The 23,300-nt window shown below is 36.8% G+C and overlaps 1 protein-coding gene across 36 annotated transcripts in view; it reads right to left on the bottom strand.

Annotated features, from left to right (window-relative positions):
• The window catches only part of ctnnd1 (catenin (cadherin-associated protein), delta 1), a 55,806-nt gene extending 36,812 nt beyond the window's left edge, over positions 1–18,994 (bottom strand). For 14 of the 36 annotated variants that reach the window (XM_087237512.1, XM_087237518.1, XM_087237514.1 and 11 more), the window contains exon 1: positions 18,935–18,994. Coding sequence is in view for 4 of the 36 variants with exons in the window: in XM_087237526.1 (XP_087093652.1) it covers positions 12,250–12,261 (12 nt within the window). In the remaining 32 variants the exon portion in view is untranslated. Of the gene's footprint in view, positions 1–12,249; positions 12,353–15,026; positions 15,227–18,648 lie in introns of those variants that run through there. The other 22 variants (XM_087237519.1, XM_087237513.1, XM_087237522.1 and 19 more) reach the window with 5 other exon arrangements.
• Positions 18,995–23,300: the final 4,306 nt, after the last annotated feature.

The raw sequence follows: 23,300 nt of genomic DNA, 5'->3' as shown, positions 1-23,300 counted from the left end.
GTCCATTTCCCGCAAACATTTGAGTGCTGTTGAGCACATTCTTAGACGGCGTTGACATGCCATTGTTTTTACATGCTTAACAGAAATGACTGTGATTGACCGTGAAGGTCATCAGATCACCGAACTCACTGCTGTTTTCTGAGTGTAACTACAGATACAGGGACACTAGAGAGTTTTAAAGCCACAAAGATCAGCTGGACTGTTTATAAGCTGATGTACGAGCGATCAGCTGATAAATGGCCTGATCTTCACGGTACAAAATTTCAGTACCAGGTGGTATAGAATTCTAGTATTGTGAAAACATTAGGCTAACCTTAACCATTTCAAATGAATAGTGATGTATTAAAACACTTAAAAAGCAGAAATATAGGTCAACAGATATTATGTAAAAGTGTAGATACTAAATATATATATATATATATATATATATATATATATATATATATATATATATATATATATATATATATATATATATATATATATATAATTTTTTTTTACTTTTTTTTTTTTTAAGTACTATAATGTGTATCTGGTCATTGCAAATCACTTCTTGCTTTACTGGCTTACCAACTAGGATTGATCCTACACTATTGAACTGCATTTTGGAAAACAGCTGGAGACGCTCTGAAATCTCAGGGGACACGTTTTGTTTTTCACTCTTACATAGAAGCTCTATTGTAAGATCCTCTCACTGGATCCATCATGATATCAGAAGCGTAGTGTATAAATAACTACTTCTGTGACTTCGCGCTGCATTTGCTCATTAACACCAGTTTTCTGGGTGGGGTGCAAACGCTGAGCGCGAACAGCAGGTGAAAAAAAAAACTGAGCACTGATCTGAACATGACTGATGTTATATACGGAAAGCTGAGTCAATTTGAGTTACAGACTGGAAGAGGATTAAAAATTCCTTCGAAAACGAGAGCATGATGTTTTACACAATATATACAAGCTTAGAATAAAGGGAAGAAAGGGAGAATTTGCTTCCGATCATGTACAGTTGAACTTCCCAGTTCTCTAGATTATTACAGTTAGGTTAAAGTGAAAGAGAAACAGGTCCTCACCGGCCCATGAGTCATTACTATGCATCATTAAGAAAAGATAGCCAAAACATAACTAGCGCACCGTAGATTATTGGGCCAAAGGTAAAAACTAAAATTCCAAAACAGCAACAAAACAAAAAGTGAAAAACAGGAGAAGGAAAATTTCCCCAGAATTCACACGCATGTAAAAACAAACTATAAATTTTTAAATTAACCGTTCATCCAAAAAAGTCTAACTGTAAACATCTACAAACCTAAGACTACACAAAGACCAGCTTGTAATACATTACTTGCGTTATGTATTTTGTAAAAGTTTTATACACATGCACAATTCTTTATAAATAAAATGCTTCTAGTGTATTAAATTATTAGAAAAGAAGTTTAAAAAATATATAAATAATATAAAAAAACTGTGCCGCTGAAAATCTCTATTTTAGATAACAATTGTCATCAATTTATATTAAGGTACAATTCTCGCCATTAACAAATCATTAACTAAGGTTTCCAGATCAATAAACTTTTAATTTGCAGCTTATTGAGGTAGCAGTTGGGTTTAGGTTTAGGGATGCAGAATAAGATCCTGCTGTAGAAGTAATAAACAGCAAATATCTTGTTAAGTGATAATACGCCAGATTGAAAAAGTGGAAATTAGTATTTTAAAGTGTTTGGTTTTGGCATTTTAAAAAATAAACTAAATTAACAACTGAATCGATTCACAGGTGTGAAAGCACCCTTAAACAGATATCAGTGATCTAATGATTTGCCTTAATCTGAATGAGACAATAATATAATTAAGATGTTTAGATGAGTTCCTTTTTGAATGTTCCTTTTGTAATCTCGTTTTACATGTTATGGCCCATTGATTGATGCTGCCGTGTCACCATGCTATCCACGTTTCCTCCAGAGATTAATGTAATTTTGAACGTTTAATTTTTATTTCTCAACTTTTAACTGCACTTCAGCAGTTTCACTTTCATTTAGCAACATATTGTTCTTGCTCCATGAAAAACGGAGGCATCGGATGAGAATATAACATAAGGAATGATGGAAGAGTGTTGTTTTAATGGATTTTGATACCGCACGCCAAATGGAAAGAAACAGCTTTCGCATTTCATAACACGGGGGTGTCTGTGGTCCTTTAGGGTAATGAGAAAAAATAATAATAAATAAATAAATAAAAAGTCTGTTTACATGGTAGAGTCTTAATCAGAGTATTGTCCGTGTAAACGCACTCCTTGAAAGTGGCAGATGCGCAGGCTGTCAAAGTCATTCCTTTGCCTTTAAGTTTATTACATGCACCCTCAAATGTTTCATTAATTTTGATGTTTCCCCCTTGAAAGACTACTTTTGTAAAGCATCTGCTTCACATTGGTGTGTCAGAATCCTTGCTTGTAAAATATAACCATACTTTAGAATGCTTAAAAGCAAATTTGATGAACGTGATCGTGCATGTTGATGAATCTGAAAGGTGTCACTCACCAGATGCGCTGTACTGTGCTCGTTCGTTGCCTACGTTTGTGTGTGCTTAGCAACAAGAACAAATGCCTGATGATGTTAGGCGGTGTCTGTATCCCTCAAAGTTGTTTAGAATGAAATGTTTAGAGATTGTGTGAAAACGCGTCCCTGTGCAGGGCTCGAAATTGCGACCATTTTGGTTGCATATGCGGCCGAAATTTTATCTATGCGACCTTAAAATATATTTGGGAGCATTTCTGCGAGTGCTTAAAATTGTTGTGTGCGACCAGTTTTTACTGCAAAATGTTCACCACATGCGCAGATTCAGGAGACATTCATGCAGAATGCATCTCTAAGCTTTTTGTCTGCAGTTGAAACGCGAAACGAAGAGCTCAGGAATGGTTTAAAACAGTTGTCATGTCAACTTGCTGCAGTAAACAAATCCAAGTCCGTAATGCTTGCCCCGCCTTCGCGCTCTTCTTATTGGCCCACCACTGCTCTAGCACTGAACGCGAATGATTGGTTAATATCAGCTGTCAATCATTCAGCGCCTTCTGGCTTCGGATGACAGAAAGCTACTACCGCGAAAAATTGTAAAGCGCTGAAGATGAGAATATAGATAACGCTGACAGATTTAGTTTTAGAAACCATCTAGTTACAAATAATGACACATCTTACTAATGATCATGTGCTGAATGTTAATCCACAATCTACACTTTTCTAAGAGTAGAAGACTTCCATTGGCTTCAAGTCCGCTATGGAGTTTTCAGGTAACCGTTTGCCACATCTAGCACGAGAGCTTCTGTTTAATCCTTCATATAATCGCCAGATGCTGTCCGCCGTGCAAGTGGCAGCTATATGTCAAACTGAACACCACGTAGGCTACACCATCGCAAATGGGCTTACACCGAGTAAACTAATATCGCTACTCATGAAAAAACCGGTATTGCTATTAACATGTATGCATATAATAAGGTACAGTATGTGTCAAAAGCATCAGTGCAATATCAGACAGCACTTGTGAAAACAGCAGAGTTATACCGTTAACAGATTCATTCAAGCAGTGTGTGGAGGGCCGTTGAGCGCTCCGTGTATCTTTTGCTCACTCAGTTCTGTTATAAAAACGTATTTTCTTGTGATAACGGGATTTCGTTGAGACATATTTTCCTCACGCTTGCATATATGTATTATTTTTTTTACTTGTTAGTTTGATTAGAGTTGATTTCAAATACAATAAATATGCTTGTATAAAACTTGTAGTAACGGTGCTAATAATTGGTGCGTGCGACTACATTTTGGCTGATGCGCCTAAATTTTTTAAGTTAGGAGCACCGGTGCTACCAATCAAAAAGGTTAATTTCGAGCCCTGCTGTGTGTGCTTTTGATGCAACACTTGATGCTTTAAAGGGCCATGAAACCCCCTCGTTTCAGCAGGGTGTTTTCACACCTCTTCTTTGGAAAAAGTCAGAAAAGTGGGGGTGTCCAGCTCTGTTTAGGGGGGAGTGTCGGAGAAACTAAAGTGGGAGGGTGTGGGAGTGTCTATTTGGGCACGCGCGAGTTTCAGTCAAAATACACAGGAGATAGGGATGGTGTTTAACCTACATGGACATCTGTAGTCGAATTATTTGCCAAATTATTAAATGTCGGACTTTAACTGCAGTTCGGCTCTTTCATTCAGGGAATTCATTCATGCCCCTCGCGACAAATGAGATATTTGTTTCGAGGAACTGCTCTAAGCGTGTATTTTTCATGCAATGTTTGATACCGCACGGCGAATGACAGAAAAAAAACCTCAGCATTTCCCGGAAACTTAGATGCACACGGCAGGTAGCGTCCGAAAGCCGCGTGTGTTATTCCGGTCACAAAATGCGGTGCTAACATGTTTGCACTCAATGCAATAGTTAACTTATTTGATACGAACAAACTGAATATACAAAGAGCACTGGTCGCTCACTTACCAAATCTGTAGAGACAGGACAATCACCAGCAACTAGAGCCGCGTCTTTATGAAGAGAAGACTACATCTGGAATCCGGATTTCAGCGTTTGCAGATGAGAACAGCTCTCAGGTAAACAATAATCCCCCTTAGACACGTAAATTATTGTTGTCGAGCGTCGCGTACACTGTAATCCACACGTGATCCAGATAAGCTCTCACAGAGAGAAAATGAAAACGAAACTTAATGGCAGCAAACTGTAAAAGCAACACTTCACGCTTGTTTTGCCAACACAACGTGGCGTCTCTGTGGTGTAAAGACGGTGACACTAATGAATATTAATGAAGTTGCACAATAGAGCGCGCTGATTGGTTTGAACCAAGCCTTACTCATGCATTAATGCATCACACTGTAAGACGTAATAAGGCACACTCTGGCACAGACGTCCAGTCTGCACGCTGGTATACAACGCTATTATGTCATGACCGTGACGCAGCTTCAAAAATTAGTTTCAAACAGGAAGTACGAATTTGCTTGAAATAACGCAAAAACAACCAATTTACACTTTTTAGTGAAATATAGGTGTCCTAATAGTGTTTTTAGCAGTGTGGGACACATATACGACTGTCAACAGCTCAAAAAATGTGTTTTGGTGTTTCGTGACCCTTTAAGTCCTTTTCGCAGCACTAGTGGCAACGAAATTCATATGCCGATTCAGTCCGGTACATACCAGTTACATAGGTACCGTTGCCATGAGGGTTTCGGTACCCAACCCTAATAACATGCACATAGAATTTGTGCAAAATGAAATAAGATTATCAAATAAATGCTAGTTAATGTGAAATTTATTATAAGTAGTACACTAAAAATGGCTCATTTCTCTCTTGCATGTCCAGCCAAACTCCTCTGTCTGCAACTATTTCAAACGACTTGTATCTTTCACATTCTTGTCACAAAACAGAATAGAGTGAGGTGCAAGCACAAATGACAGATTAAAGCTTTGACTGAGAGAAAGATTATCTTTATATAATCAACTTCAGCTTAAAGTTTATAGCCCGAGAAAACCCGGAAGCATAAGAGAGCAAATATTGACAAATTAAACACCAAAAACATAAGTCACACACTAGTCTTATTACATTAAGTCCATTTTGGAGCTTTATATCCTATGGTCACTTTATGCTTCATTATATGAAAATGAACAGCATGAACATTTTGTAAAGCATATCAAAATGCATGTCATAGCAGAAATAGCAAAAAATGTCTGGACCTAATTATGGCTCAGAATTTAACGCTTATGGAGCCTATTGCAAAGAAAAATATGAGAAGATGCACGCTGACATTTAGACCTAATCGGAGCATGCAGAAATCAACATGACGCATTTGCTTATAAAGTGATGTGCTGCTAATTCTTGCATATCTAATAGGTATATCTTAATCTAAAAAAAAAAGGAAAAGTGAAAGTGAATTGTGTGGTGTTATATTTGCATTATTCACAATTAAGGATTAGGATATGCTTCAGATTATACTAGATTACCCAGCACTGCATTTACTCAGATATTACTGCCCCATCCACAAACTTTCTTTACATCAGTCTCCCAAACAGCAGAATGGCCAAAGAACAACCAGCATGTCAAATCTTCAGACTAAATCAACACAAAAATGAGATCAAGGTTTATCTAAAGTGATGTACAAGTCACATGAATTCCGATACGACCATTCAGATTAAGGTCACATTTCAAAACACAAGATTTCTTGCTTGTGTCATCCAATGATCTCAGGCTACATTCACGTAAACACAAGCATTAGCGCTCAATTCGGAATTAATGCTTTAACCCAATATTTTTCATTTGGCTGTGCACTTTATTTATTTTATTTAAATGTTGTCAACACCAGATTCTGATTATTTTTCATAACAACAAATTCTCATTTGCATAACAACAAATCCACATTCAAGAATCAAGATGTGGTAATACTAAAGTATTTGTTTTTAGAGTGTTTATAGTATGACCCCTTACAAAGGGATAGTTTACCTTAAAAATTATCAAAATTCATAAACACAAAAATGTTCTATAATCAGCTACTAATCCTTAAAATCAAAACCTAATTGAGTTTCTTTCCTCCCTTTAACACAAAATAAGCTGGCACCCATCAACTTTAATATTAATGTTTTTCCCAACACTCTCAGAAATGAAGGTACGCGAGCTGTCACTGGGGTGGTACCTTTTCAAAGGTACACATTTGTACTTAAAGGGTACATATTGGTAGCTCAAAAATATATAATAGTACGCTAAAATTTAAGGAGGAACACTTTTGTACTTTTTAAGTATTAATATGTACCTTTGGAGTATTAATATGGACATTTAAAATACAAATTTGTACCCTTTGAAAAGGTACCACCCTAGTGACAACTCGTGTACCTCTATTTCTGAGAGTGTATAAGTCGATGGGTCTTAACAACCAGCCTTCAAAATATTTTCTTCTGCGATCAACGGACAAAAAAACTCAGGTTTAAAACAAAATTAGGGAAAATAAATGATGTACCTTTTAATTTTTAGGTGAACTGTCCCTTTAAGTTTAGATTGTACAGAGCTATTACTGTAATACTGGCTATAAACACAAACCGTTCTGGAAGAAACCAAGAACTACCAGAAAGCATAATCTTTGAAGTGGCTCCTGTCAATGCAAAATCACGCGACTGTTCAAGGGGACCCTCCAGACTGGAGGTCACACAGAAAAATATCCAACATGTATTTAACACATAAAAGTGGACCAAATTAAAATAGAATGGATCAGTTTCCATGTGGTTTGTACTGTTCACACTGCAATGGGAAAAAATGGATTTGGACCACAGTTGCTGCAATCCAAAAATAAGCCTTAAATAAGTGTAAACTGGTGTCATTTTGATTAAAATCATTCCAATTATCATAAATATAGTTCTAAAAGAGGCTTTATTCCCTGTTTCCACTAATCAGTCTTAGTTTTAAAACGGCATTTTAAAACGAAAACGATCCACAACCACACTGGCATTTCATCTAACAATTCTGAAAAGCCCTCCTTCCACACTATACCACTGAAAATGCACATCACCTGACCCTACACACACGCACACAAGCAAATAGAAATGCATCGCATGACTGTTCATTTACTGCGCAAGCCCAAGCCCGGCACAACCCTGTCTAAAATGATAGAAATAAAGTCCGAACCCAACAAAGATCATCAGCTCTAGTCTGAACTAGTAACATTGTTAGATCGAGCTGCAAACAATGCAGGGATTAACCTGGACCCGTTATAGCTGCTGCAACGTCCCACCGCTGCTTTCCTCCTTTAATGTGCGACTCGACGACTTTGAGCCCCATGGTCCCTAACGAAATTGTCTTTTTGCAGAATTTAGACATTGCCTTTTTGCCACGTCGTTAAATTTACACTTTCCCATTTTTGCATTTTGAACCTCAAATTGACAGCATTCAGGTGCAGACCAACATAATCGTCTGTAGCCGACCTACCGTAATAAGCTAATAAATCACAGAGACTGTCATTTCTCTTCTGTTTCACACATACTAAATTAATCAACTATTAGATATTTTACAGTGGACCACTGTGCTTCCCTATCGTCATTAAGCACACCGGCTGAAAATGTAATACCTAACAGCCACTTTACAGTAAAATTTAAGACAATTTATGACCTTAATTTCCCGGATTTTGATTTAAGACTTTAAGGACCGGCGGGAACCCTGGTACACCGCTTCATTCTTTCACTTTCACACTTGTACTTAGTCATTTTAGCAAAAACCTGATACTGTTGGTTGGTCGCACACCTTTTTTTACCAATCAAGTATGTCGACACCATAATAACAACTCCAACCACTCTGCCTATTCATGCCAGAGTCCCACAGAAAAAGTAATTGACTGGTGAAAAAAGAAAAAAGATTAATAAATAATAATAATTAAAAAAAAAAAAAAAACTCCCACTTAACAACAGGGTTTAATCTTTAAACACAAACACAAACATTGATGCAGTGGGATTTAACATGGAAAATCTGTACTTTTATAAAAAAAAATAAAATAAATAAAAAAAAAATCACTCAAAAAGGTTTTAAACCTTTATCAGTTTCAAAATGAAAATGATGAATCGTCTTATGTGTTTTACAGAGGAAAGAACCACTTAAGGATAAGTAAATAGTGAGCAAGTTAACATTTCTGGAAGAATTACCACTTAACCAAACAAGTTAGTTTACATTGTGTTAACTAATGTAAAGTCTTCCCAATGCAGCAAAGATTTTCAAGCCATCTACTAAAGCCCAAACAGAACAGCTACAGCGCACTTCACAAACTATTTTAAGCAGACCACAAAAGGCGCAACAATCCAAGAGTGAAAAAGAATCCTCAAAAACAAACACCGGCCATCACGAGAGCAAGATTGAAATGGAAGCAAGCAGGAGTCAAGGCCAAACCATACAAAACAGCAGCAAATGAAAAGCTCCGCCCACTGACTGCTGTGACCACTGACAATTCAAGCAGCTAAACTCAACCCGCAACCACTCTCCCTCTCTCTCTCGTGCCACTCAACCGACTGTGTGTGCGTATGTTTGTGTGAGAGGAAATATTTGCAGCTGTCTGCCTAGTGGTTAACGGAACAATAGGAAATGTGTGTCCACTACAGAGAATCAGCAGAAAGAGGGACAGCAGCGGGGTGTGCGTATGCCGTGGTGACTTCAGTCCATCCAGAGGGGGGTGCGGTGGGTGTGACCACATTGTCCTTGAAAACACAGAACGCAGCAGTCAGTTTCAACCGGGACTGAAACTGATTTCCACCCCTCTTCAACTTCCCTCCCCACAAAGCAAACAAGACTCTCGGAGAAAAGCGAGGAATGAACACACGCATTCCAGCTTGTATTGTGGCATGTCAGATCCTGTCTTAGCTAGAGAGAAAAAAAAACCTGGAAAACCCTTCCCTTTTTCCTTATATGTCGCTCTTTCTCTGCATTCCCTATATGACATATGTCCTCATTCTTTCCCAGAGCATCTGACTGAAGAGTGTGTAACCGATGACTCACTCGAGTCTCAAACCGTCTCACGCTGATGCATGCTTCATCTAGACAACAAAGGCTACTAATACACCGTTCGCAGAGTAAAACAGAAGGGAGTGCCTGATTTATATGCCGCTCTTAGGATTCTGACTGGTCGATCGACTGGAAGTGGTTCATGATTATGTATTATGGTAATCATCTCTTGTATTGTCATTTGGCCAATAATAACTTTTATACTAAATAAAGAGTTTGTAACAGCGACGCAGTGGCGAAGTAGGTAGTGCTGTCGCCTCAGCAAGAAGGTCCCTGGTTTGAGCCTCGGCTCAACTGGCATTTCTGTGTGGCGTTTGCATGTTCTCTCTGTGTTCGTGTGGGTTACCTCCGGGTGCTCTGGTTTCCCCCACAGTCCAAAGACATGTGGTACAGGTGAATTGGGTGGGCTAAATTGTCCGTAGTGTATGAGTATGTCTGAATGAGTGTGTGTGGATGTTTCCCAGAGATGGGTTGCGGCTGGAAGGGCATCCGCTGTGTAAAAATGAGCTGGATAAGTTGGCGGTTCATTCCGCTGTGGCCACCCCGGATTAATAAAGGGACTAAGACGACAAGAAAATGAATAAATGAAAGAGTTTGTAATATGTGGGCTAACGTACAATAAGGATAAGAACATAAACTTGTCGCATTTACAGCTTCCGGGTCGAATCGCTATGTCAAACGGTATGAGGAGACTCAACAATTGGTTAAGATATATATATATATATATAATTAATTTTTTTAAATTGTTAAAATATTGACGTCTGTGATGCAGCAAGTCCAGAAACTGTTGGGTTCACCATAATTTTATTAAAAATTTACTTTAATGTGTGATAGGACAAAAAAAGTGGCCATAAACAAATATTTTCTCAATTCCAGTGATTAGCGGCTTGGACCTAGAAATAGTATTTCATACGTCACAATCTAACAAGTGGATTGAAAAAATTGAGGGATAAGGCATCAAAAAACACATAAAATATAATAAATACCTAATAAAAGCACAATTAAAAAACAAAACAAATGGTGTGACAATATTGAATAAATCAGGCAAAACAATGCGAGTCAAGTCTAAAACCCCCCACAAAAAAACTTGGTGGAAAGTTTACCCTAGCTGGTAAACGGCTTGAATCGACAATTGCCTCATGGTTAATGCATAACCGGTAGGTGTGGGTCTAGGGCTTCGCCTTTTTTCATTTGCAAACCTCGTCTTGTCCATTTCTTCTGTTCAATCTGTTGAGATCAGTCATCTCAAGCCTCATTTACACTACGAGTGACTCACAGCGGCAAATCAACAAGCAACAGTTCATTTCATTGGAGAGTGAGCCACCTTCGGGGACCTCCATCTACACGAGCAACAGTGACTATTGGCAACAAGGTGTGCGCGTGAAGCGACGTGACAATGTTCAACTTTATGCAAATGTAGAGTGACTTTCTTGAAAGACAGCCAATAGGAGCACCAGTAGAGCTCACATGACCCTCTCTCAGGCAGCTACTGAATAGGCTGGTTGTATTCTCTGTGCTGTAGACATACACACCCCTGCATTTTCAGCAGAACGCTACCCAAAGCGCCTACAAAGTCGCTGCTAGTGTGAATAAGGCATCAGAATAAAAAACAAACCCTCGCAAATGGATTCGAAATAGAAATTAGGGCTGCACAACATTGCAATAGTTTGTTTTTCTGCAATCAATATTGCAATACGGTTCACAATAGGATATATAATTTGACAACATGACTTAACTATTTGGAAAGAACTCATAGTTTTACATTGGTTGGGATGATTGTGTAGGGGAGGGCATCTGCATAAAACATACTAAATTATGCAAAATACAATACATAATTGAAAGCACAGATGAAAACAAAAAAATAAATAAATAAATAAAACCACACTTTATTATTTTCTGTGAATTTAACAGTATTGATGTAGAGAATTTTAATAATTAAATGCAAAACAACAAGTTACGAAATGTGGTTCCTGGTTAATTATAATCACAACTTGAAGTGGATTCTGCACATTGCAATATTGATGAAAAACAATTTATTGTACAACCCTAATATGAATAAGCTGAAAAGATATCTAAAGATGCCTTTTAAATTGTAAAGAAATTGAATATCAAAATTCTGAGTATCGAACAATACAGATCCGATCCCTGTCTGTAACAGGCTACCACTATTGACACTAATTGTTGGTAAAATAATCAGCCTTTTAGCAAAGCCTGATATTTTCCTGCAGGTTAGAAGCAGACGAAAATAAACCGTCTGAGGCCAATTTTACTTAAACTTTCCCTCGCCTAAACTTGCTGCGTGTGAGACGGAGAAACTAAATGCATGTCTGAAAAATTATGTTTTTGTCTGAATTTTCTTTTTTAAAACTAATTTGGTTTGGCATAACTTGTTGGTTATTTAAGTATATTTTTGTTGGTCAGTTATCTACGAAATAAACAGGAATATTTGAGGTGAAGTTCAAAACAAGGTCCGGCAAAAACTGACAAACTGGCTTGTTAAATAAGAATGTTAATATATATAAAATGACAGTGAAATAATCACAGTTTCAGAGTAGCCTATATTAGGCTAAATAATTTAAATGACAATTCATATGAGCCAGGCCGTCAGTTTTACTTTTAATAATTTAAAATCAACAACTTTCACCACAATGAGCCAGGCTTTACAAACTACTCGCAGAACTTTAAGTATTCACCTCGGAAGAATAAACTCCGTTGGAGGAAGAGAACAAAATTATTGTAAGAATAATCTTACGGAGCCGTGCATGTCGCATCTGCGCAGCCTGTGCCTGAATGAAGCGCTTGCATCACTGAGACATAGCGCTCAGCTCTCCGATATTCGAACACTTCTAAAACAGCTGCATAAAAGGGAAGAAATCAGTATGTTAAGGAACAGTCCAATATATTACATCCTTTTCTTATTTAAAAGTTTCAGGTAGGCCTACTTTGTGTGTGAAGAGCACCTAATAACCCTCTACTCCAGTGCTGTGAAGGCGATCAGCTTGAAAATAGCAATGATCTCCATGATGCAGGTCAAAATGAAGCCATTTAAATGTCATTTATTTAATTTAATAAACTGAATGCATTTGTCCACTGATTACCAATGTTAACAGGAACAATTAATCTTGAAGAAAGTTTTTTGAGTTGAACACAAAGTTTGAATTGTGAATGAATGGAGAATGATTGACAGGCGGGGGTGGGAATTGCTGAGGTAAACATGAATTTAACAACTTGAATATTCATCTGTACATCAAATTAAACTTTAGAATGGCTTCAGAACATTTGGGATATAGTGGGCACACGTGACAACTTTCTAGTGCCTTATAATTGGCTACCTTTGTGGCTTTTGTTGGCTTTTAAATGACACAGAATACAGCGCATGTGCAAGATCAAATTTTCATCGTTACCAGTTGGCAGATACCCGATCCAGCTAAAATAAGCGGTATCGAACTGATATCCGATCCAAGTATCGGGATCGGTGCATCCCTAAAAGCAATCTGTGTTTTTAAAACCAATGAAGACAGCAGAAGTCTTTGATTTATTTGAATTAATTAGCCTGTCAAGTTTACTGCTCTGTAATATTTTAAACGTTTCTCATAATAAAACAGTGTTCAAAGGAAGAAAGTTGTTTTTTACTCGGAATATATTTTAGAGCAGTAATCACAATACCGTGAAACCGTGAGATTTTTATCCAAGGTTATCAAACCGTCAGAATCTAATACCGGCCCATGCCTACTTCACAATGCTTTTATCAGTTGGACAGCAAAATGGAGAAAACGTTTTTTTGTTGTTGAGGGACACATATTTACCATTTCATCGAAACACCACTCTAGGAGGAAAACTCGAGGAGGTTCACCAGCTGTATATCGTTGCTCGGGTACTTCTTTTTACCCTCAAGCACAGAATAAAATCCTCTTCATTTGAAAGTATTTCAGGGTCGTGATGTAACCAAAATAGTAACAGATCATTTTTCCTCTACATTGTGACGTACATCAGTAAAAAAAAAAGGGTTTCTGTCTGCCAGATCAAAGTACAATGAGAAATAAAAGGTCAATTAAACATGTATGATTAAAAGCAAATAACATACAATGCCATCTCATATTTTCCTCACTTTAGTTTAGCTTTACAACTATAATGACACACACTTTGCAAACTCAGACACTATAAAACCCACAACACAAGGAACTAGCTGTAATGTCTAGCAAATTGTGCTTCACAAATCTTCGACTGTGTCCAAAACAGAAGGCAGCTGCCTTGCTGACTAGTCAATCAATGACTTCGGAGGCAGCATTTTTTTTGCAGGGAGGAATAAGGAAACCGCTCTTCCAAATCTCCACCAAGGAGACAGACATGAAAACAAACTGTCATAATGAAGCTCTAAAATGAACTCAAAGCAGATAAGGGCATTCAGGACAATAGGATCCACTATAAACACTGCATTTGAACATGGCCTTGATGTGCGGCAACCTACATATGATGTACATATCAGAGTTTCGGACACAACCTGCATGCGTTACAAATAGGCCTCCACAGGACGCTACCAGCTGCGAGAGATCTCATCTTCTAAGGAGAAAAACTGTCGTGGGACAACGCTCTAAATAGGCCTGACCTAGAACACCCTGAAACTTGGGCACAAATTGCATAAACCATGATTTAAGACTACAGGTAATCTATATCTAAAGAGAGCTCAGCATGCGTCAAAAACCTAGTACCATTGAAAAAAATCTCATCTGGTCAAATGCCAGTTCACACTTAAAAATAAAAAAAAGTGTGATTCATCTTGCACCAAAAAAGCTCTGGCGGAATTAAAGAGAATGTGTCCGCTGTGACATCATCAACGCATCATTCAGTCTTTTGATTCTGCAACTCTCATTACTGACAAAGGTAGGACGTCAGTGTTAGACATGAGCCAGAGTAATTGAATTTGCCAGGTGCCTAATCATTTGAGCCTTTTAATAGGATGGCAGAGGTATTAGACAGCTAAGCCACTAAGCATCCAAACCCTAAACACCTTGGGCTGAGATAACACTTATAGCGAGATAACAGGACACAGTTCAAATACATTAAAGAGAAGTAAATAGATCATGCTGTATAACAGACTGCAGCTGCGGCAGGCAGTCAAATATGATCATCAAATGCTTGTGGGAGGCAATTCAGACAACAGCTGCTGACTTGTGCTCCAAATATGTGGATTATGGGAAGAAAAACAATAAGCGGACTATAATGTGCCTTTATAAGGAGAGACATTGAGACAAAGTCAATACAGGTGTCTCGAGTAGGAAAGCACCTTCCTAATACGCATACCAACGTGAGAGTCCTGATAATAGCATTTGTAGTAGTATTTCAGCACACACACAACGGGTCCTGCTGACTCAGACAACGCTGAAATGTAAAGAGCAACACTATCAGCACTGGCCTGCTTCCAAACTAATGCTCGGTGAACTTTGGTACACACACAGCCAACTGATCCACAATCAGTTGTATGCTCCAAATCACACTTGATGCGTTTTAAGCATTAGGAAAGCTACTGACCTTTTCTGAATAGATTCGTCAGTCAGAACACATTGCAGGCTATGCTTCTCATTTAGTCAGCCTGCAGTCACTCACAAAGCAGAGACCCCGGAAATGGGAGTGCCAGCAATGACGTAACACTTTTCAAACATCAACCCGAGTACGTTACTGCAGGTAAAAGGTAACTAGGAAGGACAGGGAGCCCGGTCTCTTCCTGTAATGACGTTGACTGGGATTTGAAAACCCAAAGTATAGTGCGGTAACCACTGAGGAAAGGAGGAGGATGTGCTAATTTTAAACTGTGGAAGCAATGCTTGGAAGAATATTGCAAGCACCGTGTCTCTCCACATAGTTCTTTCCTTTGGAAGGACTGTGACAGAAAAAGTGGTCCTATTTTTTTCTTCGCAAAATTGGTTTAACAGATGTAATTCAAGTATTGAACTTGACTGCATACAACTGGGGAAATTTATATCCTATAAACAATTATGAGTACGAAGGAGTTCCCTGTACATTTGGGAACCGAACACTTATTAAAGCAAGCCCCTATCCTCCTATTTAAACCATATTAAAGCTAGAACTTAGCAGTTATTACTAACAAACTGGGTGAGAGGTAGGGCTGGGCCGATAAATGATACTATATTGATATACCGCGATAACATTTATGCCAATAGCAATGATTTTTGCTTTATATTGATACAAGAGCCAATCACACAGCAGAAATGCAAAATTTTCAGCCACCGAGATGTAGAGATTTGAGATGTATCAAATTCGAGATGTATCAAATTTTCAGCCACCGAAAATTTCTTGGCCAAAGATGTTATGCTATTTAATGGACCCTCTGATTTCTGTGGCTTCAGTCATTGTTGGGGTACTCTTTTAAATCTGAAAGATTTACCAATCATATCCAAATATACATCATTGTCATTCAATATAAAAATAATTATTGAGATTACATTTTTGCCGTATCGCCCAGCCCTAGTGACATGACCCCAAATTTAGTGACAAAATCCATTTCTCAAAAACAAAATAACCTTTCAGAGTCTGCCATCGCCAGTAGAACAGTGGCTGGTAGACTCGCTTGAAATATTTTATTAGAAGATAAGAAGAGGTCCATGGTTCAATTTTACACATTATTTATTCTGACTGTTCTTTAATCACCAAGTAAACTTACTGAACTGATAAGACAGATGGAGTGCAAAACCACACCGTGGACCTCTTTTAACTCCAAAACATCGACATGCATATTTAATGGGACAGTTCACCCAACAAAAAATCTCATTATTTACTCCGCTCATGTCATTTCAAAGCTTTAAAGCCTTCTTCGGGATAGAAAATATTTTGGAAAATGTGTTTTTCCAGTGGCAACCAAAAGTGTTAGGTTACCAACATTCTTAAGCAGATATTTTGTGTTTTACAGAAGAATGTCATGCAGGTTTGAAATGACATGAGGGTGGGTAAATAATAATTATTTTTGGGTGAACCCATAGACACTGTCCCAACAAAAAGCATATACATTTTGATTTTAAATTATCATGGTTAGTATTACTTGTTTCTTTTGTCTATCATAAGCATACCAAACGTACAATGTCCTGAAATATTCTATTAGAAAATCATTCTACAATTTAAAATGGGAATAATTTTAAGGCACGATAGTTTATTTAGGCACTGATGTACAGTATAACAGAATGCTCCATCATATACTAGTAAATCACATAAAATGAAGAAGTATCTAAGCAATAAACAAACTTTAATCCTGTAAGCTTACTATAACTTAACTTATTAATCTGTAATTTTTACACAAACACCCTGAGTGTATGATCCAAGATACAGATTTCACTTTAAACTTTAGTAATAGAACTTAAATCTTTAAAACATAAAATAAAAATTACACACACTGATAAACTTGTACACTACAACTCGAATATTATGCACTAGTATGCTACTTTATACACGGTACTTCAGGAATGATTAAACAAAGTTTCCAATAACAGTGCTGTGTCCTTCCGCGTATGAAAGACACACCCTGGTGTTAACATTAGAGCTGGTCATTACCGTGGTCAAACTATTTGGTTACCCTGAGTCGTAGTGTTCAAAGACACACCTCCTCCCCTCACAGTTTTCAGTAATTCCTCCCTAATTCGGTTTAGTATCGTTTGGGAGGACCAAGCTTCCTCAATGGGTGGGGGGCATCACATATTGGGCAAGTGTACACATGTACCGGCTTTTGCAGGTAGACAAGCGTAAAAAAATCCCAAACATTAAGGCTTTTTGTTTCTGCTAGGAATCTGATAAGCATCAGGAGCGGGTCTGACTCACGCTGAGTCTCGTTGGACTCGGGTCGTGAGGTAAAAAAAAAAAAAAAAAAAATCACACACACAGTGTAAAGTGTAACCTGCTGCTTCACGCGGGTTGTGTGTAAATGAGAGTCACTGTTAACACACACACACACACACACACACACACACACACACGGAACCGCGCCTTTCCCTTCCCCCACCTACACACCCTTAACCAAAATACTAACTCAACAGGTTCCCAACTTTTTTCGTAATGGTTATTGCATACATTCAGTGAGTTATCTGACCGAATTTCGCCCTCTTCTGGGAAAAAACGCTTGAAGTAAAGCAAACCGGAGAAATGCGGTCATGTGGCACCTGTGAGTAAGTACAGGTAAATCAGCAGAGGTGAATGCAAAACTACATTTTTGGGGGAAAAACGGAAGCACCTCACGCAAAAACAAATACCACAATTATTAAGGCTCGCTTATAAATAACAATAACAATACTTAGATTTCCATATAAGCCAAGTTCGTTTTGAGTAAATGGATTTATTAGATAAAATAATAATGCTAACACTAAATATTATGTCTACCAACGGTTGTTATTTTCCAGAAACAATGATTTAATAGAGATCTATTGACTTCCGCAAACTCAGGTGTGTTCGTGGGCCCTGACCTGCTTTGCTTCACCGCAGTGAACAATTAACCCCCATTGCTATAAACTCACACACACACACACACACACACATGCATTAATAAACCACATCAAATACACAAAGACATTATCATGTCAACCTACAATTATATCTAAATACATTTCAGTATTGAACGTGCAAATCAGCCAAGTCCCACTGAGGGGTTTAAACTGTCCAATATAAATCAGTGAAGCTAATCTAAATCAGTGTATGTACTCACTTGCAAAATATTATAAATTAATCAGGAGCAGATTTTTTTTACAGCTTACAATTTTACAAACGCACATAAAAGAAAAGAAAATTCTCAACCCAATAACTTTAACTGCCCTGTTTATCCTGGATCTGCTTTAAGGCTGGAAAAACACCGAAACGCTCCGCTACGAGTTCTTTTTTTACGAAACAAGCTTCACGACATGAACAACAGACTCTGCACACGATTTCAAAACCAACTTTGAGGAAATTCGGGGAAAGAAGCTTCTCTGTCCCGGTGATCCTCACGCTCGTGCCATTGCGATTAGCACGGCAGCTAACTCCACTAGCCTGCTAACATGGAGAGCTGGCTAACTTTGTTCTACTCCTCAATTACGAGGCCAAACAGGGAAAACCAGAGGACAACAAAGAAAACCATCAGAAAGATCAGAACAAACAGAAGAGTTTGCATAGAGTCTACCTTTGTTTTTGGTTTGGTTAAAGTCCCGATGTGAGGTCGTGGCCTATCGAAACGGGCTTCTCTATGGCCAGTTTCAGATTTTCCAAGCGGTAGGAAGTGATTGTAATTCCAAACGTTTGCTGCTCTATATTTGGGCGTTTCAGCCCCACGCTACGCCAGACGCATCTGCCCTATTTATTATGAGTTCGCTGTCTAACTTGAGGCTTGTAACGCGTTTCTCCCGACGAAACAAAACAAAGAAGAAACCTGATATTGACAAATTTAAGCAGTCTTTTTAAAAACCCACCAATCTATCTCGCTCCCCTTGTTCACTCCTCTTTGCTCGTCGTCCCACCGTGAAGCGTCTGCTCCTCCCCTGTGAAACAGGAGTTCACCGACAGCCTGGGCGGAGACACACCGCCGACTTTTTAATGTGCAAGCGAAAGAAAAACGCACTTTTATACTGCGAAAATGCTTCTTTAAATGTGAACACAGTTTAACGCTGGTGTTTGCTGTCGTATGATGCTTTATAGTAGCTGATATGCCTCAAAAACGGCGACTTTTCGTTGCACCTGTGAACCTGTTATACTTCATGTTGGGTTGATTGCAGATAATTCCGCCAAAATGGTAATCGTTTGTTGGGAATAAAAAAATAGTGCAGATTAAAATCAATGACAATTAAAACTGCACACTTCACACACACTTTGATCCTGATATTTAGGCTTATGTTAATTAAATAAACTTTATTATTATTTTTTTTATTTTAATTTTTATTATTATTATTTTTTATTATTATTATTATTTTATTGCAATTTTAGAACACAGAACATACAAGGGCAATAACAAGATTATATTAACATCCAATCAAGTACAATATAAGAACTAAATAAAAAATAAAAAAATACAATTATTCAAAAAACAAAATTTAAGGGTTTAAAATAATTAACAGTTCTTTTTGCTTTGGTATTTTTTTGTTTCTTTTATCGTGCATAGGTAATGAATTATTTCTATTTTAAAGTGTGTAAAATTTGTTTTTTACAGCCCATTTACATTTAGGAATAAAAAAATCCATATATATTGAGCAAATTAACAATATGCCAAATTTTGAAGTCGACTGTATCCTCATAATAAAATAAAACATCTTTCTCTTAAATTCCAATGCAATATTCGTACTCTGCTTAACAAAAAAAGAAAAGGCCACACCAAAACAATTGTGTCTAAATACAATCATAAATAAATGAACAATACTCTCTTCTTTATCGTTACAAAAAGCACATTTTAAATCAATATCTTTACAAAATCTTGCAGTTACCTGTTTTACAGGATAAATACAATGAACAGTTTTAAATGATACCTCTTTAATTTTATTCGTTATATAAAAACGTCTGGAAATCTTAAAAGTCTCGTTCCAGTTAACATCCTGAAGTTGTGATCTAAAATACCCAATAGCTGAAGGAACATTGAAATCCTCAAATCATTCTAAGGTAATTATTATTACATTTTTTGCTTTTATATTTATACCTTCCAATTTAAGACTAAAATCTAAATTTGTATATTGAACTATATCATTTACTAATCATTTCTTAAGCTCTGAGGGAATACCATTAAAAACCATCCAATAATCTTTAACAGGTATATAAAGAGAACATTTTTCTTGAAACTCTAAATAAGTTGGCACATGACCATTACTATTTAAAATAAAATATTATTTCTAAACCAATTAATAAAAAAAGAGATTTATTACAGTGTGTAATATTCAATTAAATAAACTATTTGTGAATTAATTAACACTTTCTATTCTTTTTTTGTTTACATAACTTGCTTGTGCATATTTTTATGTAGGGGACAGTGGGGACAGTTATAACACTTTTTGCTTTTCTTTCAGTTTCTCAGAGGCAATTCTTTTCTGGAAACCCCAAATTTTAATATAATAAACCCACATCTATTGGACACCCACCCACATTGCTATAATATGTGTATATATGATAATATATGCAGAATGTTTGCAACAACCCAAAGGGACAGTTTCAACATTCAATAAAATGTAATAATAATAATAATAAATTCTAAAACATCAGGTTGGATTTTATTTTTATTATTTTTATATATATAAAAAGACTAACTGTAAATCGGTTAAATCTGTTAAATTTGCCATATAAATACAGACTATTAAAAGAACAATCAACAAATAATTATCTGGCCTAAAAAATGAACAAAAATATATATTTTTTTACTGAAAATCTAGAGCTCAACCTGGACCTCAACTAAACTACTTCTTTAAACTTTAGAATTATTTAATCAAATAATTATTTTTTCTAAATGAAATTACATTGAAACTGATAAAATTGTACATTGTTAATATGCAGACTCGTAGACAGCCCCTTTAAAGCGGTGGTTCTTTTTTTAATCAAAAAGTAGATCTTTTTGCAGTTATTTGCCCTTATGTTTGCTGAATTCTCATCTACTAAGTTATGAGTTTCAAATACTGCATTTTTATGATTTTTTATGCACTATTTTTGCTGGATTAGTTTGTCAGATGGTTATCATAACCACACTTTTTGATGCAACAAAAATATTTCTTACATTTTTGTCTTAGTGCTTTCCATGCTATTTTGTTTACAAAATATTTTTATTTACTTTATTTACAAATGTGCATTAAGTTATTATATATATATATTTGTTTTTTATTATCATCCATCATTTAAAAAACAATTAGGAATCTGTTAAAACTTGTTTTAATTAAAAACTTTAGCCTATAGGCAAATAACAAACTGGCCAGGTCATTTCCTCAGTCAGAATTTGTCCATTTGAATAATTAAAAATCTAATTTGTCTTAAAGCCTTCTTCTATCGGTTATTTTCACAATTTATGATGGCGTACTGTCAAAAATGTGCAAATCAGCTCATATAGGAGCCAAAATCTGAAATTTGTCAGTAGAGGGTGAGTCTTTAAAACCACCCAATTTCTCTCAGATTGTAGAGGGTGTAACTGAGAAGATGTATGAATATCACCACGCTCATTTCTGAATGGAGGAATGATCTTGTTACAACAGCCCCATGTTGAAACCGTCCACTCTCCTCTATTTATTTTATTTCCTCAATAATTTAGCACCCTGTGTGATGACATATTAATAGACCTGAAGAACAATTTAGGCCCTTTTCCAACATGTTTTTTATCTGCAGTGAAAAAAAGTTATTCATTTGCATTTACACATTTTTAAGGTGAGTGGTTGCAAACAATTTATAGGCTGAATTTAAACAAACATATTTAGGCAGAACATTACTAAATTTAATTTGTTTGTTTAAATTCAGCCTATATAAATTGTTTGCAACCACTCACCTTAAAATATTGTTAATCCAAATGAATCATTTTTTTCAATGTGGTCAGTGGTTCAACCAAAATGCATGACCAACTCCAAATGTTATAGCATGTGCTCAGATATGCCCCTTTTCTCTTATTTTGTCATGCTCTACATGTGCTGTCATGCTCTTTCACAGCAGCACTCAATGTGACACAAGTATTGTACGAATGAACCAAAGATTTATGTCTTACGTATTATGTAAACTTAAATTTTTTGACATTTGTGTGCTTTTTTGAGCAGCAACATTTGAAAACATTATTTTGGGTGGGTTTCCTACAGCATATCTAATAATGATCAAGTTGGGTCAACTGTTTTCAAGTACCGTCGCAAGTAGTTTAAAGTGGACACACTCAAATTAAGCGATTTGTTTTAGTTTCATCCACTAGTGATCAGACTGACAAAAACATATCTTAAAGAGTAAATTCACCCCAAAATGACAATTTACTCAGTATTTACTCACCATCAAGTGTTTCCAAACCTTTATAAGTTTTTTTTTCTGTTGAACACAGCTCTATGTCTTCAGAAGAGGATATACTGAAGAAAATTGTGACCATTGACTTCCACAGTAGGAAAAACAAATACAATGGACATCAATGGTTGGATGGATTCGATCATTATGTTTTATTATCTTGACAGACATTTGCTTGTTACCACTACAAAGAACTGACATTGCATGTGAAACTATTCTGAATTATTAATGCCTCTCGGTCAATTTAAGTCCATCTCATGTCTGTATTTTGCTCTCTAAAGGCTTCCTGCGGTCAACACATGGAGGTTATAGCGAAACCATTTTGAAGACCATTTTTTCATATTTTTATTTCATAAAGACAAAACAGTCAACCCTAATATTTGATGTTCATGATGAATATATACTCACCGGCCACTTTATTAGGTACACCTGTCCAACTCCTTGTTGACAAACATTTTTAATCAGACAATCACATGGCAGCAACTCAATGCACTTAGGCATGTAGACATGGTCAAGATGTGTTCAAACCGAGCATCAGAATGGGGAAGAAAGGGGATTTAAGTGACTTTGAACCTGGGATGGTTGTTGATGCCAGACTTGCTGGTCTGAGAACTTCAGAAACTGCTCATCTACTGGGGTTTCCTCGCACAACCATTTCTAGGGCTTACAGAGAATGGATTGAAAAAAAAGGTATCCAGTGAGCACCAGTTCTGTGGGCGTACATGCCTTATTGATGCCAGAGGTCAGAGGAGAAAGGCCAGACTGGTTCCAGCTGAAAGGAAGGCAAAAGTAACTCAAATAAGCACTCGTTACAACCGAGGTATGCAGAAGAGCATCTCTGAA

Source organism: Danio rerio, chromosome 1, assembly GCF_052040795.2.
Source record: "Danio rerio strain M-AB ecotype USA chromosome 1, GRCz13ab, whole genome shotgun sequence".
NCBI classification, from domain to species: Eukaryota; Metazoa; Chordata; class Actinopteri; order Cypriniformes; family Danionidae; genus Danio; species Danio rerio.
Note: the sequence above shows the minus strand (reverse complement) of the source record. Positions and strands in the feature narration are given on the sequence as shown.